Source organism: Lepus europaeus, chromosome X, assembly GCF_033115175.1.
Source record: "Lepus europaeus isolate LE1 chromosome X, mLepTim1.pri, whole genome shotgun sequence".
Classification (NCBI taxonomy): Eukaryota; Metazoa; Chordata; class Mammalia; order Lagomorpha; family Leporidae; genus Lepus; species Lepus europaeus.
In genome coordinates, this window is record NC_084850.1 from 48,841,123 (window position 1) to 48,858,328 (window position 17,206).

General features: G+C 39.3%; 1 protein-coding gene across 3 annotated transcripts in view; it reads left to right on the forward strand.

Annotated features, from left to right (window-relative positions):
• MID2 (midline 2) overlaps positions 1–17,206 on the forward strand; it is a 95,648-nt gene that overhangs the window by 17,712 nt on the left and 60,730 nt on the right. For all 3 annotated transcript variants that reach the window (XM_062183464.1, XM_062183463.1, XM_062183465.1), the window contains exon 3: positions 10,729–10,824. In XM_062183464.1, coding sequence (XP_062039448.1) covers positions 10,729–10,824 — 96 coding nt within the window. The remainder of the gene's footprint in view (positions 1–10,728; positions 10,825–17,206) is intronic.

A 17,206-nucleotide genomic window follows, 5' to 3' on the forward strand; every position in this document is an offset into this window, starting at 1 on the left:
TAGTTCTCCACATTAAGTAGAAAGGAAGTCTGACTTTTAGTGTCATATATGCTCACTTCTTTGGGTTAATTTTAAATTAGAAATTCATTTAGGATTATCCCCTTAATCTGCTTGACTATTCCCCAAGGAAAAAGGAGAAATCTGGTTGCCAGAAGTGATGGGGGAAGACTCTGAACATACTCCTCTGACCATGAGAGGAGCAGCAGAGTCCTAAAGGAACAGGGAGAAATAATATATATAGGATTGACTTGTTGGCCAGTAACTAATACAGTATTTGTTTTTACTTTTTGGCTCTGAGTTTCATTGTTGGCATTTATAACTACCTTCTATATGCTAACTCTGATTAAGATTAGTGACCTCTAATATTTATTTGTTCAGCAAAGACAAAATCATTATATTATAGGTCAGAATAACTTGGGTTGCTAGCGTGTCTTCTCAGGATATACTCAGAATGGATTAGAGGGCTTCAGGTACTAGGTATAGGGTCATGATCTTATGTAGTCATCTGGTCTACCCATAGGGTGCAATGCAAGACACGTGTCCTTCAGAAGGCTAGTAGCTTTAAAGAGTACTTGTGTTCTTAACAGTTTTGATTAATGTAAGGCCTAGCACAGCAATTATTTTCTCCATCCCTTCTCTTTTCACTTAGTAATCCCAATATATCTTACTTCATGATGTATGCTGCATTTCTAGAAAAATTTCATATTTTAATTTACATTATCACATGAGTTCCTGCCTTATAAAAGATTGATATCACTGTATTAATAAATGTTGGATTTGTAAAGAGATCAATTTTTGGTAGCTGTCTGTTGCTGACAGACCTCAACTTAATAGTGTAAGTCCTATACAACTTGATTTCCATGCTGCCCCTACTACTCTCAAACATGCTACCTTCTATGCCCAGGTGAGCCTCCTGTCTTCTAACTATACCGTTCTTGTTTCTGACTCTTTCACTAGTACTCTTCTCTTGAAATACTTAGGAATCTGGCCGGCGCAGTGGCTCACTAGGCTAATCCTCCACCTGCGGTGCCAGCACCCCAGGTTCTAGTCCCGGTCGGGGTGCCAGATTCTGCTCCGGTTGTTCCTCTTCCAGTCCAGCTCTCTGCTGTGGCCCGGGAGTGATGGGTCCTGCACCCGCATGGGAGACCAAGAGGAAGCACCTGGCTTTGGATCGGTGCAGCACGCCGGCCGTAGCAGCCATTTGGGGGGTGAACCAATGGAAGGAAGACCTTTCTCTCTGTCTCTCTTTCTCACTAACTCTGCCTGTCAAAAAAAAGAAAAGAAATACTTAGGAATCCTACCTATTCTCTAGTGTTCAATTCATATCTGATAAGGTCACTTCAACACATCAAAGATATATCTTATATTCCTTGAGGCCAGACTCAATGTTTTTTATTTTTTCACTATCTACCTTAGTATCTAGCACACATAGTATATGCTCAAGAAACCTAAATGAATTAAGTCTTCACAACAGAATTTCAGGAAGTATACAGCTGTCTGTAGCTTGCTTTGGTTCCTGTATTAGAAGATATAAGCCTGTCTTGCCATTATGAGTTCTTTAGAAGTCTGAAAAAATATCCTGTGAACTCCTGACAATGTTCAAAACCAGAGTGTTAACAAAAGTATGACATGTCCTTAATTTTAAGTGCCTATTCATTTAATTGCTGGGTTTTCCAACTGTCTAACCCTATGGTGACATGAGTATAAATCAGATGTGATTATTATAATTCTCTTTGAGAGTGATATCTTCACATTTATACCCACTGCTGACAAAAATATAGGGATGAAAACCAGCGGGAATAGAGTAATTTCCTGAAATGAATAAACAAACACCTTTTCTTTTTTCATCATATTTTCATAAATTCATTATTACAGATAGTTCTTAAATGCAATTAAATTTACATATCAGGAATATTGTTACTTTAAAATATTACCCAGCACTGGAGTAAGCTTTTTGTCATGGGAAAGAAACACACACACACACACTGAATACAGAGTGAGACAGAGAAAGCTGGAGATTGCCAGACAAAAAGAAGGGAGATATGAGACTTGGAGAAAGTTCAAAGGAAAGCCACAAAGAGAGTTAAAAGGTTGGAAAATATGATATTCTAGAATCTTATCACAGTTGATTACTTGTCTTTCTTCCTAACTTGTCACTCTGTCATCTACCCACCCATTCTCACTCAGCTGCTGCCTTCTCCAAGTCATTTGTCTACTCACCCACTTGACACCCACTTCTGTCAGCCAACAGAGTTACCCTTTCAACTTGGATACCAATGGGCATTTGACTGTTTTTGAACCAGTATGAGTATTAATATAAGAGAAATAGAAATATCCTTATGATAGACTGTGTTGAGAGAGAATGCATTTGCATAATATATTTATCACTATATATGAGTGTGTATTCTTGCATGAATGAGTAACTGAGAATGACTGTATATCAAAGTACATCCATAAATGTGTGTTATTTATGTGAAGACAAGAGAGTGTCTGGTATAATTTTCTGATAAGTTGTGTAGGAGGTGGCCATGATGTAAGACAAGCCTTCCAATATCTACCTTATGGAAGGTTCAGTAGAATCTACCTTGAAGCTAAGAATCACTCTAATAAATAAATCAGTTCACACATACTTATGGTAACAAATATCTTCAATGGAGGCCAGGGTGAATTACCATTAAGTGAGGGAATAGAAAAAAGTAGTTTCTTTTCTTTTTTTCTTTCTTTCTTTCTTTTTTTTTTTTTTTTTTGACAGGCAGAGTGGACAGTGAAAGAGAGAGAGACAGAGAGAAAGGTCTTCCTTTTCCATTGGTTCACCCCCCAATGGCCGCTCTGGCCGGCACGCTGCAGCCAGTGCACTGTGGCGATCCGAAGCCAGAAGCCAGGTGCTTCTCCCAGTCTCCCATGGGGTGCAGGGCCCAAGGACTTGGGCCATCCTCCACTGCACTCCCGGGCCACAGCAGAGAGCTGGACTGGAAGAGGAGCAACCGGGACTAGAACCCAGGGTGCCGGTGCTGCAGGCGGAAGATTAGCCTAGTGAGCTGCGGCGCCGGACAAAAAATAGTTTCTTATTCTAACACATTTAGATACTGAATCATAATAGCTCAGTAAAATAAACACAAAGCATTTTGGTTCACCTTTGTGTTCTCCAAGATGTGGTGGTGATGGTGGTGGACATGTGTGGATGGGGAGGGGGCAATATCTGCCATGGGCTTCTCATCTAAACCAGCCTTCAAGTCATAGTTGTAAAGATGTTCTTGCTTGCAGATCAGCTTCTCCTCACTAATCAAAGCTTGCTTCCCATAATATGTATAAATCTATACATGTTTCACATGTGTCTATGGGTAAAAAAAATGTGTTTTATCGCATCTCCACTCAAACTGTGTCCTAAGAATCATTTGAATTCTTCTTCGTTTCCCTACAACATTTGTAATGATTTTTCTGGTTCTGTACTCATTTGTTGTTAGCCAGATCCGGTGTTGGAAGATATTTTCTGTTGTTTCTTCTTGTTGAGATCAAATTTAGTGAGTAGACACTCCTATTCTCTGTGCTCTTAGCTTTCTGTGTTGTTGTTGTTATTTTTTTTTTTGTCCCAAGTCTACTCCTCCTAAACATCTGAGAGGAGCTAACCATAATTAGTTTGAGAACAGTTTATTAAATGTTGACTCAGAGATTGTTCTTGGGTTGATGAAAATACTGTTATTGTTGGGAAAAAAAACATATTATAGAAATATAGGATCTGGCATTGTAGTGTAGCCAGTAAAGCTGCTACCTGAGGTGTTGGCATCCCATGTGGGTGCCAGTTGGTTTCCTGGCTGCTCCACTTCTGATCCAGCTCCCTGCCAATGGCCTGGGAAAACCAATGAAAGATGACCCAAGTGCTTTGGTCCCTGCCACCCAAGTGGGAGATCCAGATGAAGCTTTTAGCTCCTGGCTTCAGCCTGGCCCAACCTAGGCCATTGCAGCCATCTGGGGAGTGAACCAATGGATCGAAGATCTCTCTCTCTCTCTCTCTCTCTCTCTCTCTGTAACTCTTTCAAATAAATACATAAATCTTTTAAAAATAAGAAAACAAATATAGGTGAGAAAAATATTAAGGAAATAAGAATTACTGAACTCAAAGAAGTGGATTTTAAAGGGGAAAGTGTGGTAATGGCCTTCAAGTTCATGAAAGGTTGATATGATGAGATAATACCATGTTCTTTGCCTCCCCTGAAGTTAGAGCAGACAGTAACTTAAACTATAGCTTCTAAGATTTAAGCTAGGGATTTATTCATTCATTTATCAAAAAAATAATGAACATTAACTTTGTTTATAGAATATTTTGGGTACTGTGGTAGGAGCTGGGGACACAGGGAATAAAGGCATAGTCCCTGCCATGAAGGGGCATTGAGTTCAGTATGGTAGATAGACAATCAAATGGAAAATGTTGATTCAAGTATGGTAAGTGCCATGAAACAAGTTTTCACAGGATGCCTGATGTGAGGAGGAGTGGTCAAGGGAAGGATGTCATCCAGCTCAAAATAGGGGATCATGAATGAATTTGTTAGAGAAGAGAGGGCAAACTGAAGAGTCCATGAAGACACAATTGACAGGACTCGGTGAATGATGGTTGTAGTGGTTCTAGATGACATAGAGAAAGCATTGTAAAAGCCTTGAGTTGCGGAAGTCTTGATGAATGGTGATATCAAGGACAAAATGGGGAGATAAGGAAGGGCAGCAGTTTTGGTGGGATGCTTTGACTTTAGATTTGAGTTTTATGTCATTGTGATTCAAAATCATTCATCATTTACAGAACACCTATTAGGCACCAAGCATCAGGAGAGGTATCAAGGTTACAGTGATAAGGACAGCACTATCACAGTCCTGGTGGAGCTTTCAGTTTAGTGTGGGAAGACAGATAATCAAGGACCTAGTTATAAGACTGTGGGAAGTACAATGACAATGTAAGCACAAGGAATTTTATGGGAGCATTAAAAAGACCACAAAAGAAATTTTGGGTGGATTTTTGAACCCTTCATTGGGTACATAGGTGGGTTTAGGAGAGGGGAATGTTCTAGCCAAGAGAAAAGTTTGTTTAAACTTCTGAATGGGAGAGAGCATGGCATACTCTGAGAACTCAAAGGACAGAATGTTCTAGGAGTTGAAATTCAAACCTGTCTGGTGGCTGAAAGATCAAAGCTAGAGAAATAGATTTGTGTATCTTCAGCAAGGAGGTAGAGTCGTGCAGTAGTGAGCTGAGTGGGGACCACAGATTGAGCCTTGAAGCGCACTCATGGTCTAAAAATTAGACATGAAGGAAGAGGAGATGAAAGAGAAAGAGGAAGGTGTGCATGAGAGTCAGGAAATGAAAAGGAATAGTGCAAGTGGAATATAAATCTGAGGCCTCCAGGAAAGCAGAGTTGGCTTTGGCTCACGATTCTATTATCAAAATAAACATCTGATTTAGGTTTTTAGTACAGGTTTTCTTTTAGAAAGTCCAAATAATAATTTAGCCATTTAAGCTAGACATTTGGTCATGTTGTACACTTGAAGAGAGGGTGCACAGAAAAAGGAAAGAATGTTAGGCAGTTCAGGTAGCATTTCTGATAAGGGGAGTAGAAGTTTGGGCCATCTTTGCTTACTAGTTGCAGAAACTTCTAAAACGAAGAATGACAACCCGTTTAACCTAATTTGAAGGTCTGATTATTCTCTAACAAAGCTCAAGTAAAGGAGACCTACATGCTATACATCCAGTATATCATACACAACTCATTCTGACACATAGCCTGTGTCTACAAAAGCAAATAAATGTTTGGGGAAAGAATAAACTCTGGCATAAGGGTGTGGGCTTCAGTTTGTGGGCCAGATGGCGTGTTCTGTTGTTGAAAGGCCATATGTAATTGATATATAAAGTGACAGACTGAAGCAAAAGCAAAGTAAGTATTTTAAGACAAGCAGTTTTTAAAAAAAAAAAAAAAGGCGGAATATGACCCTCAAATCCTGTGATCATTCTGGCTTCTGGATTTTGGGAAATCTGGGAACATCAATGTGTAGACAAGATGTCAAAAAAGAGCATATCAGGGAATACTAATGAAGTCACTGGCTCAGATTATCCTTAAAGATAAAATGGTCTTTTGTCAATTGGGAAGACTCAGGTTTGGGATAAATTGATCTTTCTTCACTTCTTCATTTCTCCCTCCCATCCTTGACCTGGTGTTCAGTTCCCACATCAAAACAGTCAGGAACTTATCTAGATTTGGATAATCTTCAAATTAAAAAAAGAATATGGGCTTTGGTGGCAATACTGCATATTTCAACAGAACAAGCAAAAAGGCTACACCCGTTTTCAGACTTTAAGACTTACTGTGTTAGGTTGATATATGTAAGTATGCTCATATATGTGTGAACACATGTACCTTTACAGAGCATGACAGAGATTATTGTCTAGTTTGTTCCCTAAGAATAATCTTTCTCACTTTAATGAAAATTTGGTGTTTTGATGTATGAGTATGACTCATTTTTTAAGGATTGATTTATTCATTTGAAAGGCAGAGTTAGAGAGAGGCAGAGACAGAGGCAGAGGCAGAGAGAGAGAGATCTTCCATCTGCTGGTTCACTCCCTAAATAGCCACAACGGCTAGAGCTGGGCGGATCCAAAGCCAGGAGCCAGGAGCTTCTTCTGGGTCTCCCATGTTGGTGCATGGGCCCAAGGACTTTGGCCATGTTCCACTGCTTTCCCAGGCCATAATAGAGAGCTGGATCAGAAGTGGAGCAGCCAGACTTCAACTGGTGCCCATATGGGATGCTGGCACTGCATGTGGTGGCTTTACCCACCATGCCACAATACTGGCCTGAGTAGCATTCTTGAAGGAGCCAAAGAGAAAATTATCTGAAATAACTTGTGTCTAGAGAATTGGAAAAAAAAAACCACAGCAATTATTTGAGAGTGTTAGGAAAGCCATTTCTTTTAATGGGATGCTGTCTCGAAGAAAAATAGCCTGTGCCCAACTTTCTCAAATGGCAAAACATTTTCCTGCTTGGGAAAGGTGTAGAAACACAGAAGGGTGGAGTCTGTACAACACAAAGGGGAACCTAGGTAAAAACAGAATTATATAATCTGCCAATTTAGCTAATGCAAACCTGTTACAATTTCAATTATGCAAGTCAACCAAATCCCCCCCCCCATTTTGTACTGTTTAGACACATGTACAATTTGGGAAGAACTAAAGTGTTGTAGTCTTCTGGAAGCTGAAGAGTCTCAGAGCCTCATAAGCTGCAGCGGCTTCTGTAATCCTCACAAAGGGGAAGCACAGAAGGGCCCAGAGGTAACCTCCTGCAGCAGGAAATGGGAGCTTCATCCTGCTCTCCCTGCCAACCTCCTGTCCCCGTTTCCTCCCAGCAGATATCTCCATTCCAATCTCCCCTGCCACTTCTTGCTATCACGCTTCCACTGTTCTGAGAGAGCTGCACTAACTGGACTTGGGCAGAGGGAACTTGGCCCGGTCATAAACTGAACTGCACAAGAAAAGATCAAAACAAACCAATTTTTCAAAACCGGACAACAGACATGTTTACTTTTACATAAAGAGATTTTACACACACACACACCCTCTTTGTTTGCTCAGCCAGAGTACAGACAAGATAATTACTTGACCAAATCAGTCAAATCAGTTAAACCTAGAATGGCTCAGGAATTTTAGTTCTAAATGATTCGACAGTGTTAGGCATGATAAGGACAGGGTGAGGAAATAGACTGCATAATTGCTTCAGTTCTCTGCTTCCCTTTGCATATGTTCATTATCGAGAATCAATTCCAATTTGAGAGGAGGTTTTAATTTCTTGTAAATGAATAGGAAGTGAGTAAGTAAATGTTCGGTGTTTTCCTCAAATTATGTCTCGTAATGTAAGAAAACAGTGGCAAAAAGCCATCAACAGATGGTGTTTTCATTAGCCAAAGATTTATTTTTCAAAGCATTTTCATATTAATGAAGTAAGGTTGAAATTAGAGTCATCTCGTCAGTTCTAGTTTTGGGTTGTTAAAATGTGCTGGTGTTCTGCAAATTGCTAGGGGTCCAGATCAAACTGACCATTTGCCACAATTTTGTGATAGTGACCCAAGACTCATAGTTAACCAGACCCAACATTATGTGTGTAGCCCTAATTTTTGTTTTCAGTGGCTTTTTAGAAGCTGTGAGTCTCCATTCTGCGCCAGAAATGAGGAACACACAGCAGGATCTTAGTCCTGCTCTATGCTATGAATTATTTATGAGATATCAATTTCATGACCAATGTTGCAACAGGTCACATATACTTGTTAAACACATTCTCCTTGTGGAGTCTGTGTTTGAACGGAAATTAATTACAGGTTTCTAATTCTGTATCTGCTCTGGGTTCATCAATCTACATTCTATTTCCATGTAATTATAGGTCAATATAGTCTTTTGTGATAAATGGAATTTCCATCGATATAGGAATTTGGACTAGTCTGCTAGAGGGATCATCAGCTGATTGAATCCATTACTGATTCCTACTCTCTAACTTAAGCTAGACCCTTTCATCAAACCAAGCTCTGTTGTATTCACCTTATGGTCAGACTTTTGAAGAGGAGTCTAGACTTGCAGCCTTCACTTTGTCACTACTGATGTGCTCTTTAACCTTGTATGATTTGGCATCTACTTCCAAAATTCTGCTGAAACTCCTTTTTCAAAAGTCATCTGTAACTTCTAATTACTGAATCCAGCTGCCTTTTATCAGTTCTCATATTTCTTGTACTCTCTGCATATTTGACATGACAAATTCTCTCTTGAAACATGTTTTTCTCGATTATCCTATTATCTTGGCCCAGATCTGCATTACCAACTGCCTGGAATATTGCAGCTTCCTGCTAACCAGTGTCCCTCTGCCCCAAGCTTTCCTGTTTCACTCTGCCCCACCTTATTGCTGCTAGATTAATCTCCTAAGTGCATCCATAATCATGGATCACCATCATGCCATCACCATGCTCAATAGCCCCCAACAAGTAAAATAAGGCTATGTAGCCTAGAAATGATATATCTACGTATATCTGCTGGGATATATTAATTGGAAGAAAGCCAAGATTTTAGGGAGCTATAGCTACTTAGTGGATAGAAAATGAGCCAAGAACTTGAGTCCCCTGTTTTCCTTCACATCCCACCTACATTCCCAGGTTCTCCATCATCCATTCTGAAATCATGAACTTTTAACAACTCGAAACCATGGAGACAACCATAGAAAGGAGTGCTAACAGGAAGTTACAGTATTACATTTGGAACAGAGTTATGAAATATTGGGATGGTTAGTGAGAAAGGAATAGATGGAATATTGAGGCAGGTCCTGTAGGAGAAGCAGCTACTATAACTGAAGACTTGGAATGCAGAGGAATTACAAAAGTCCATGATCAATGCAGGGTCAGAACACTTTGTATTTTTTCTCATTAGAGATGGGAGCGAGTAGCTTGCTCAACTGAAAATATGCTCGAATTTCTAGTACTATTGTAACTGTGTCATATTCAACAGATCTGCAAAGTGCTCCTAATGTGTTCCTTAAAAGAATGCCCTCTCTTGTTCCAGTCAGGCTTTGCTTTTGAAGCCTGGCATCTCTGTGGGTGACGCCTCAGGGCCAAAGAAGGAAAATTGATACAATGCTTGATTTTGATGAATCCTACACTGGAAATACTACCTCTTTTTTCTGAAGGAGGCTACTGATAAAATATAAAATTTTATCATTAAAAAGACAAAAAAAAAATCAAAACGGTGACTGAGGGCTAAAGACCTGAATTCCAGTCCTAGCTTTGTCTCATGGTGATATGAGTATGGTAAACACTTTTCCTTCACCCTGAAGCTTGATTCTCTTATCAGTAAAATGCTAGAATATCCTACTTCATGAGGTTGTTATGATTGTTAAATATTATATATGCAATTGCTTGGCATAGTGTCCAGCAGATAGTACTCATTCACTAAATTGCATTTTTTAGTCTACTTCTCTATAAAAGATACCTGTTCTTCATATACTATAGGATTACTATGATGGGAAAATGAGATATTGATTATTAAATACTTTGAAAATTTAGGAATAGTATAGAATAAAATTTAGAAATAGTATAGCACATTAGGTGCTTTTTTAAAAGATTTATTTTATTTATTTGAAAGACAGTTACAGAGAGAGGTAGAGACAGAGAGAGAGAGAGAGAGAGAGAGAGAGAGAGAGGTCTTCCATCCGCTGGTTCACTCCCCAGGTGGCCGCAACGGCCGGAGCTGCGCCGATCCGAAGCCAGGAGCCAGGAGCTCCTTCCAGGTCTCTCACGTGGGTGCAGGGACCCAAGGACTTGGGCCATCTTCTACTGCTATCCCAGGCCACAGCAGAGAGCTGAATTGGAAGAGGAGCAGCAGGGACTAGAACTGGCGCCCATATGGAATTGCCAGCGCTTCAGGCCAGGGTGTTAACCGCTGTGCCAGAGTGCCGGCCCCACATTAGGTGCTTTAATGTCAATACATCCTACACCCAAAGAATCATGAATGCCATCTTTTCCCCAATAATGACAATCTGAAGCAAATAGCATTATTAACTAGTACCTACACCAGTGCTTCACCTATAGCAAGTGCTCAATGAATCTTTGAAGTATTTGACTACTGACTGTGACTGATCTGTACATGATATTGTTTCTCAAGCTTATTGTTCTTTTTTTCTCTCTTCCCTGTTTCCCTCTGGCTTCACACTGTGCGATGACAGCAAACTCTGGAGATGAACCTCACCAACCTGGTTAAGCGCAACAGCGAACTAGAAAATCAAATGGCCAAACTAATACAGATCTGCCAGCAGGTTGAGGTATGTAACAGAAACATTTGTGATTCTTTCAGATTCTGTGAATTGGGTGATCTTCTGGGGTGCTTCAGTTTCATCAAAGTATAGCTCAGTCATTTGGGGACTTCAGTTTTGTCAGAGTGTAGCTCAGTCATCTGGAATGAAGGACTTAATGGTAGTTGGAGGAAAGTCATTCATTAGGATGCTTATTCCATGGAAAGTGACAGACATATATGGTTTAAAACAATAGCTATGCAGTGGCAATGGAGTAGGAAGCAACAGTCTAAGGGAAAATCGTTTCTCCTTTCCAAACAGAAGGCAGTGTCAGAATCAGAGAAGTCTGCTTCTTTCTTCAGCAAATTGGACATTATCACTCCTGAAAGTTGGGAATCCTGGGTCCTTGAGGTTCATTCAGCGTCATATCCTTTCTGTAATGATATTATCAGAACTGTTTCTCTTCTTCTTAGCCTACTCTCCCTTCATCCCTTGCTGGTAGTCCTATCTAAACTCTGTGTGTTCCCACATGGTCCCCACTTGTTACCTTTCCAGTTCTTGTTACCAATAAATTATATTGATATTAAATTTGTCTGTAAGATGTAAAGTTCTGAACAAGTATAAGGTCTTAAAAATTGTTACATCAAAGCTTAAAGCAGTGTTTAGAAGAGGGGTTGACCTCTTCTTAAATGTACATGAAAAAAAAGATGTTATTTTCTCTCTTGTTCTCAAGAGAATTAAACTTCAGCCATAGCATTTGATTTTGTTTTGATTTTGCTGAATAGGTGATGGTAGTGTTTAAGGTGTAAATTGAACTGGGTAAAATATTACACGATTCCTCACGGACAGTGGTTGGATAAAAATGTTTCTAATTCTATTTAGAGCCTGCTAGTCTAGTTCTAATCTTACTTGTATGACAGATAGGTGTAAAAGTTCAAGCTTGTTCTATCTTAAACAATAAGATAATTTAATTAAATTCTTATGTCTGAATTCCACTTGAGGATTCTTATTTTAAGAGATTGTGGAGAATCTTCTTGTAAGGCAAAGAATCATTTTATTTTATGAGTAACCCCCTGCTCTCCAAACATTTGGCTTTCGTAAAATATTGGCTTTAATCTAATAGAGTGTACTTGTGTGATGAGCACACCATAGCAATTTAATCCCTGCTGGATACTCCATTTGTGTAAGAGAGTAGTGCTGTATGTAGAATACTGATTAAACTCAGGTGTGAGATTGAGGAATGGGGTAGAGTAATTTGGGAAAAAGCATAAAGAATGAAAAGAAAGTACGCTGGAATGTGAATTGCAAAAATGAGTTCTAGACTTGGCTCTTTCATTAATCATGGTTTGAATGTAATTCATTTAGCTTCTCAGTTTCAGTGTCCTTAGCTATAAAATAGTATGAGACCTTTGATGTCTTACCAGATTTCATAGGTCATGATTCTGTGAGTGGTTACTTTCCTTATTCTGTTCTTTTTCTCTACTGTCTTATCTTTTCCAGGAGGATAAAAACAAAATAGAAAATATTTTAGAATGGTTTTCAGCTCATCAGAATTTCTCTGTGTTCTACTCTAACAGCCTCTGATTATGCTGTTAGATGACAGTATAAGAAACTCACACTGGTGAAGGGACAAGAGTATATTGTAAGCGGGAGACAAGATAAGGAATCCCATGGTATAGAATTTGCATGATTGAAGGGGGAGTGACAGTTAATAGTGAATAAAACATGGTTAGAAATTATAATCATCACCTTCTTCATTCTTATCAAAGAGTCTATTAAGTACGGAGCAAGGTGCAGTCAGAAGAGCGAAGTAAGCAGTTTGGTTTTATTACTCATTCACTTTAGGACCTCTTTAACATCTAATCTCTCCACCCTTGGAAACTTATCACCCTGGCCTGCCTCACCCAGACTTAGACTTGTTCCAACCTTCCCAAGCCGATCCTGCCAACCAAAGCTTCTTATTCAGGGCCCTACTCTTTTCAAGTGGCAAGGAGCTAGTTTCATAAAAACAATTTATCATTGTGTTAATAGGGGAGGAGTCATTTTAGCCTTTCAGGTATCAGGTGATGTTTTATTTAACAGTACCTTTCTGAAGTTAGTGTTCCTGCCCAAGCCTTAAAGTGGTGACATTTGCCCATATGTAAGTGAAGTAGGAGGGATGAATAGCTCCATGAGGAACCAGTAGTGAAGGTATTCAAGAAGCACCCTTAGGGATGCTTGTTAAATCCCGCTGTGCAAGCCATTGTCAGCTTTGGCTACACAAAAGGTCAACTTTTATTAATACCTCTTTATGCATGGCATTGTACCAGGTACAAAGAAAACAGCAGGGGCAGAATATCTATCCTCTGAGGGATGTCACACTACAAAAAATCTACTGTGATATGGATGCATATATGCAGGAAATAGAGACAACAGAATAAAAATGTTAATTGAGAACTGGGGGAAGATAGTGAGATAATATAATACTGTTGAGTGTGAGAGTGTATTTTGGGAATTAACTCCATAATCTACTTGGTTTAGGATTCTGTCTTTGACAGGAGCCCTACAGGATAGTTTATGGAAGACCATGACAGTCCTCCATGACATCATTGCTTCTGGATGGTCAGGGATGTGCCCTTACCATACCCATAATAATAGGGTGAATCTAGGTTACTTTATCATACTCATTCAACACAGAGCCTGTGTGGGCAAAAAGATTCAAGACAAGCCTCAGGATTAGAAATTCAGTTAAAGAAGGGACCTGGGATTTTATAATGCTTATAAATACTTCATAAAATGAAATAAATAATAGGATATTGTTAATCCGGAGAACCAAACACTCAAGGGTGATTTGGAATTTTTTTTTCATTTTATCTAATCCTGATTTGTCTAAAGGGAATGACTATACTCATAGTGTAAACCAGGCATTTCACATTGGGTGGGGGTGGAGGATACCAGCTAAGGCATTTCTGAGAAACTAGAATAGGCTATTTTCCTGCCAAACCTGTTCCCCTTCTTATTGTCTGCGAATGTTTTTGTCACAGATTGACTTGCCATAAAGACGCCATAAATACTGCCTCCCTATCCCTGTTCTTTCTCCCTGTTCTCTATTCTCCTCAGAAAGTAAACAAAGCTGAAGTCTTCCTATTATTAGAGAAACAGAGATTAAGATCACTACAGATTTGTTAGCTGAATTCTATGGAAGTATATCTTGTTAGAGTTCTGTAGCTAGGCAGTTGGAAAATACTATCTGTTGGACTGGAGAGCATGATAAGGAGGTAGAGACAGACCCAAGATTCCTTTTATTCTGGTTAAGGAAGGGAATGCTTTGACCTTGTTAACGGTGGCTACTTGATCTTTATATATAGCTCTTTGTCCTGGCTCATCAGGCATCCTTTGTTTACATTTCCAGAGGAAATCTCTGTATAATGCATAGCCAAGGGAAAATGTATACCAACAGATGGATACTTCCTCTTGGCTTCCAAGACCCCATGGGCTTGTGAATAATAATCATTATTGAAAATAGCAAAGGAAAAAAGAGTTAAGTACTTATTAATCAGTCACTGAAAAACATTTCTCAAGCGTACACTATTTACTTAGTATGGTGGGTAATGTGAGGGCTACAAAAGAAGTATTATGTGGTTGATGACACCATGGAACTTTTACTCTACCTACAGAAATCACAATATTTAGTAAGAAAGAAAATAAAGCAGTATACAGTATAGGAATTACAAATAAATGTAGCGTAGCCCTTCCGATTTTATTCATTTATTTTATTTTATTTTATTTTATTTTATTTTATTTTATTCATTTAGCGTTGTTCTTAACGTTTTAGTACACTGAGAATATGAAAGCCCTTACCCAGATATTCTGTGTTGTGCCTTCTTTTTCTCTTTTCCCAAATTGTAGTAATTGAATGGATTAATCCATTCCAGAAGCTCCTTGGTCAGGTTGATTTTCTTTTTTCTGGCTCTTGCCAGCTTTTTAAGGAGCTGGATGGCACTACTCTTTATAATTAGGAATAGAAGGAAAAAAAAGTGAGATAAGTTGGAAGAGAGGGAGTTGCTTCCCTTAGTTTGGGGAGTTTCTGTTTTCTGTTCTTCTGCTAAGTTTATCACTGTTGGAACTCTTTCTCTTTAGAGTTCAAATTTTTGGAGCTTAGTATACTCCCTTTTTTGTTCCTATTGATCAATGGAGGGATATTTGATTTGAAAAGGGCAAAAATCTTAGAATCCATGTAATAGATGTTTGATTGCTTCTCCAAACATTAAAAATAGGCCTTTGAAAAGAAATTAATTTTAAAAACACTGCTATGGATGATTTCAGCAAATGATCCTTAAATGTTTAGTGTGTTGAACTAGAAGAAGGAATGGAATCCAAACCAGTAAATTGCAAATGTTTGTTGGAGGAGCCCTCTACAAAGCACTGAGGTCACGATAAAATGAAAGAGTGATTAGAGTGAAGTGAGTGTAATCAGGGAAAAGGCATTTTAGCCAAATGTTGAAGGAGAAGGAATAAATTATTCTCTCTGCAGCTATAGAGAGCAGAGATATTAGTGGAAGGTAGAAATGAACAAATTGTACCAGCAAATTGGCACCCTAAGCACTTGCTGTATAGAGCTAAATAGGAATGGTTCCTATACTCAAGAAAGGCACAGAAAATGACAAATAGAATGTGAAGGGATAATTATTGTAATGAAGGCAAATGCAAGATGACAAGTTAGTATAGAGGAAGAAATACCCAAGTCTACCTGAGGAACTTAAGAAAGGCTGTAGAATGGAAATAAAAATCAAACTATCTTGAAATAAAGGTAGAATTTTTGCCAACAAACATGAAATAGAGGAGTGAAAGGGACCACATGCAGGACCACAGAAAGGTGATCAGCATAGAGATGTTTAGGGAACCACAAGAAGGTTGGTTCAGTAAGAATGTAACATGTTGAGAATCATTGCCAAGAAGTGAGCCTGGAGAGACAGTTTGGGCCAAAATAATGAAGGGCCGGTATGCCATGTATAGGTGTTGGGACTTTATTCTAAGGAGGCTATGGAGCCATGAAGTGATTTAAAGCAAATAACTGGACAAAATCTGCTTTTAAAGGCGGATTGTTGGCTAGCACTATGGCTCACTAGGCTAATCCTCTGCCTGCGGTGCCGGCACCCCAGGTTCTAGTCCCGGTTGGGGCGCTGGGTTCTGTCCCTGTTGCTCCTCTTCCAGTTCAGCTCTCTGCTGTGGCCTGGGAAGGCAGTGGAGGATGGCCCAAGTCCTTGGGCCCTGCACCCGCGTGGGAGACCAGGAGGAAGCACCTGGCTCTTGGGTTTGGATTGGTGCAGCGCGCCGGCCATAGCAGCCATTTGGGGGGTGAACCAACGGAAGGAAGACCTTTCTGTCTCTCTCATCTCACTGTCTAGCTCTGCCTGTCCAAAAAAAAAAAAAAGGAGGATTGTCATGGCTGTAATCTGGAGGATGGAGCAAGGGTCAAAATTGAAGGCAAAGAAATCAGTTATACTTTTACTGATCTAGGGAGAGATGAAGGTCTGACCTGAAGTAGTAATGGTAGGATGAGGAAGGAAAAGATACATTCAAAACATACCTAACAGAATCAATATTACTTGATGCTCAATTAGATATAATGGGTAAAGGAATGTGAGGGGATTCTAGAATGACTCACAAGTTTCTGAATTGGCTTATTGAGTGCACCTATTGCCTTTAATAGGTTAGGAAATACAAAAGGAGTTCTTTTGAGACACATGATGCTTGTGGTGTTGTGGGAAATGGCTAGTAGGCAATTGGCTGGCTGGATCTGGAGGTCAGGAGAAAGGTCTCAGAAAGGAATAGAGTTGGAAGAGATTAGCATCTAAATATCATTTAAAGCCATGGGGAATGTGTGGACTGAGAAAAGGGCCTTGGAAAGATCTCCAATCCAATTGTTTGCTACTCAGAATACAACAACTGACCTTCCAAAAATAGATAGGACTTTGATTACTGAGGGCTGGTATACATTTTAAAAATTAAACATCAGAAGTAAATTATTCATTTGTGGAAACATTCAGTTTTAGATGTTATTATTGGGACGACTACAATAATAAGAAACACTGAGAATTTCTTCTGTTCCCTTTATGTATTTTAACTCACTTAATCCTCACGAGAACTTAGTGAGATAGACAGTGTCATTATTCTTGCTTGACAGATAAAGAAGTGGAGATACAGAAAGGTTTAAGTGATTTGCCAAGGTCTTTGCTAGTAGGTAACAGAGTAGGGATTTCAATCTAGGCACTTTAGCTCCAGAGCCTGTGTCCCTAACTACTCCATTACATTTCCTTTTGCAAGATCAAGGTACACACCATTTGGATGTCTCTTGTTCATCACTGGTGGTTCCTGGACCAATCAGGAGGATGATTTATAGTAAGTAAAGAGTGTGAGATAGGAATGTGAA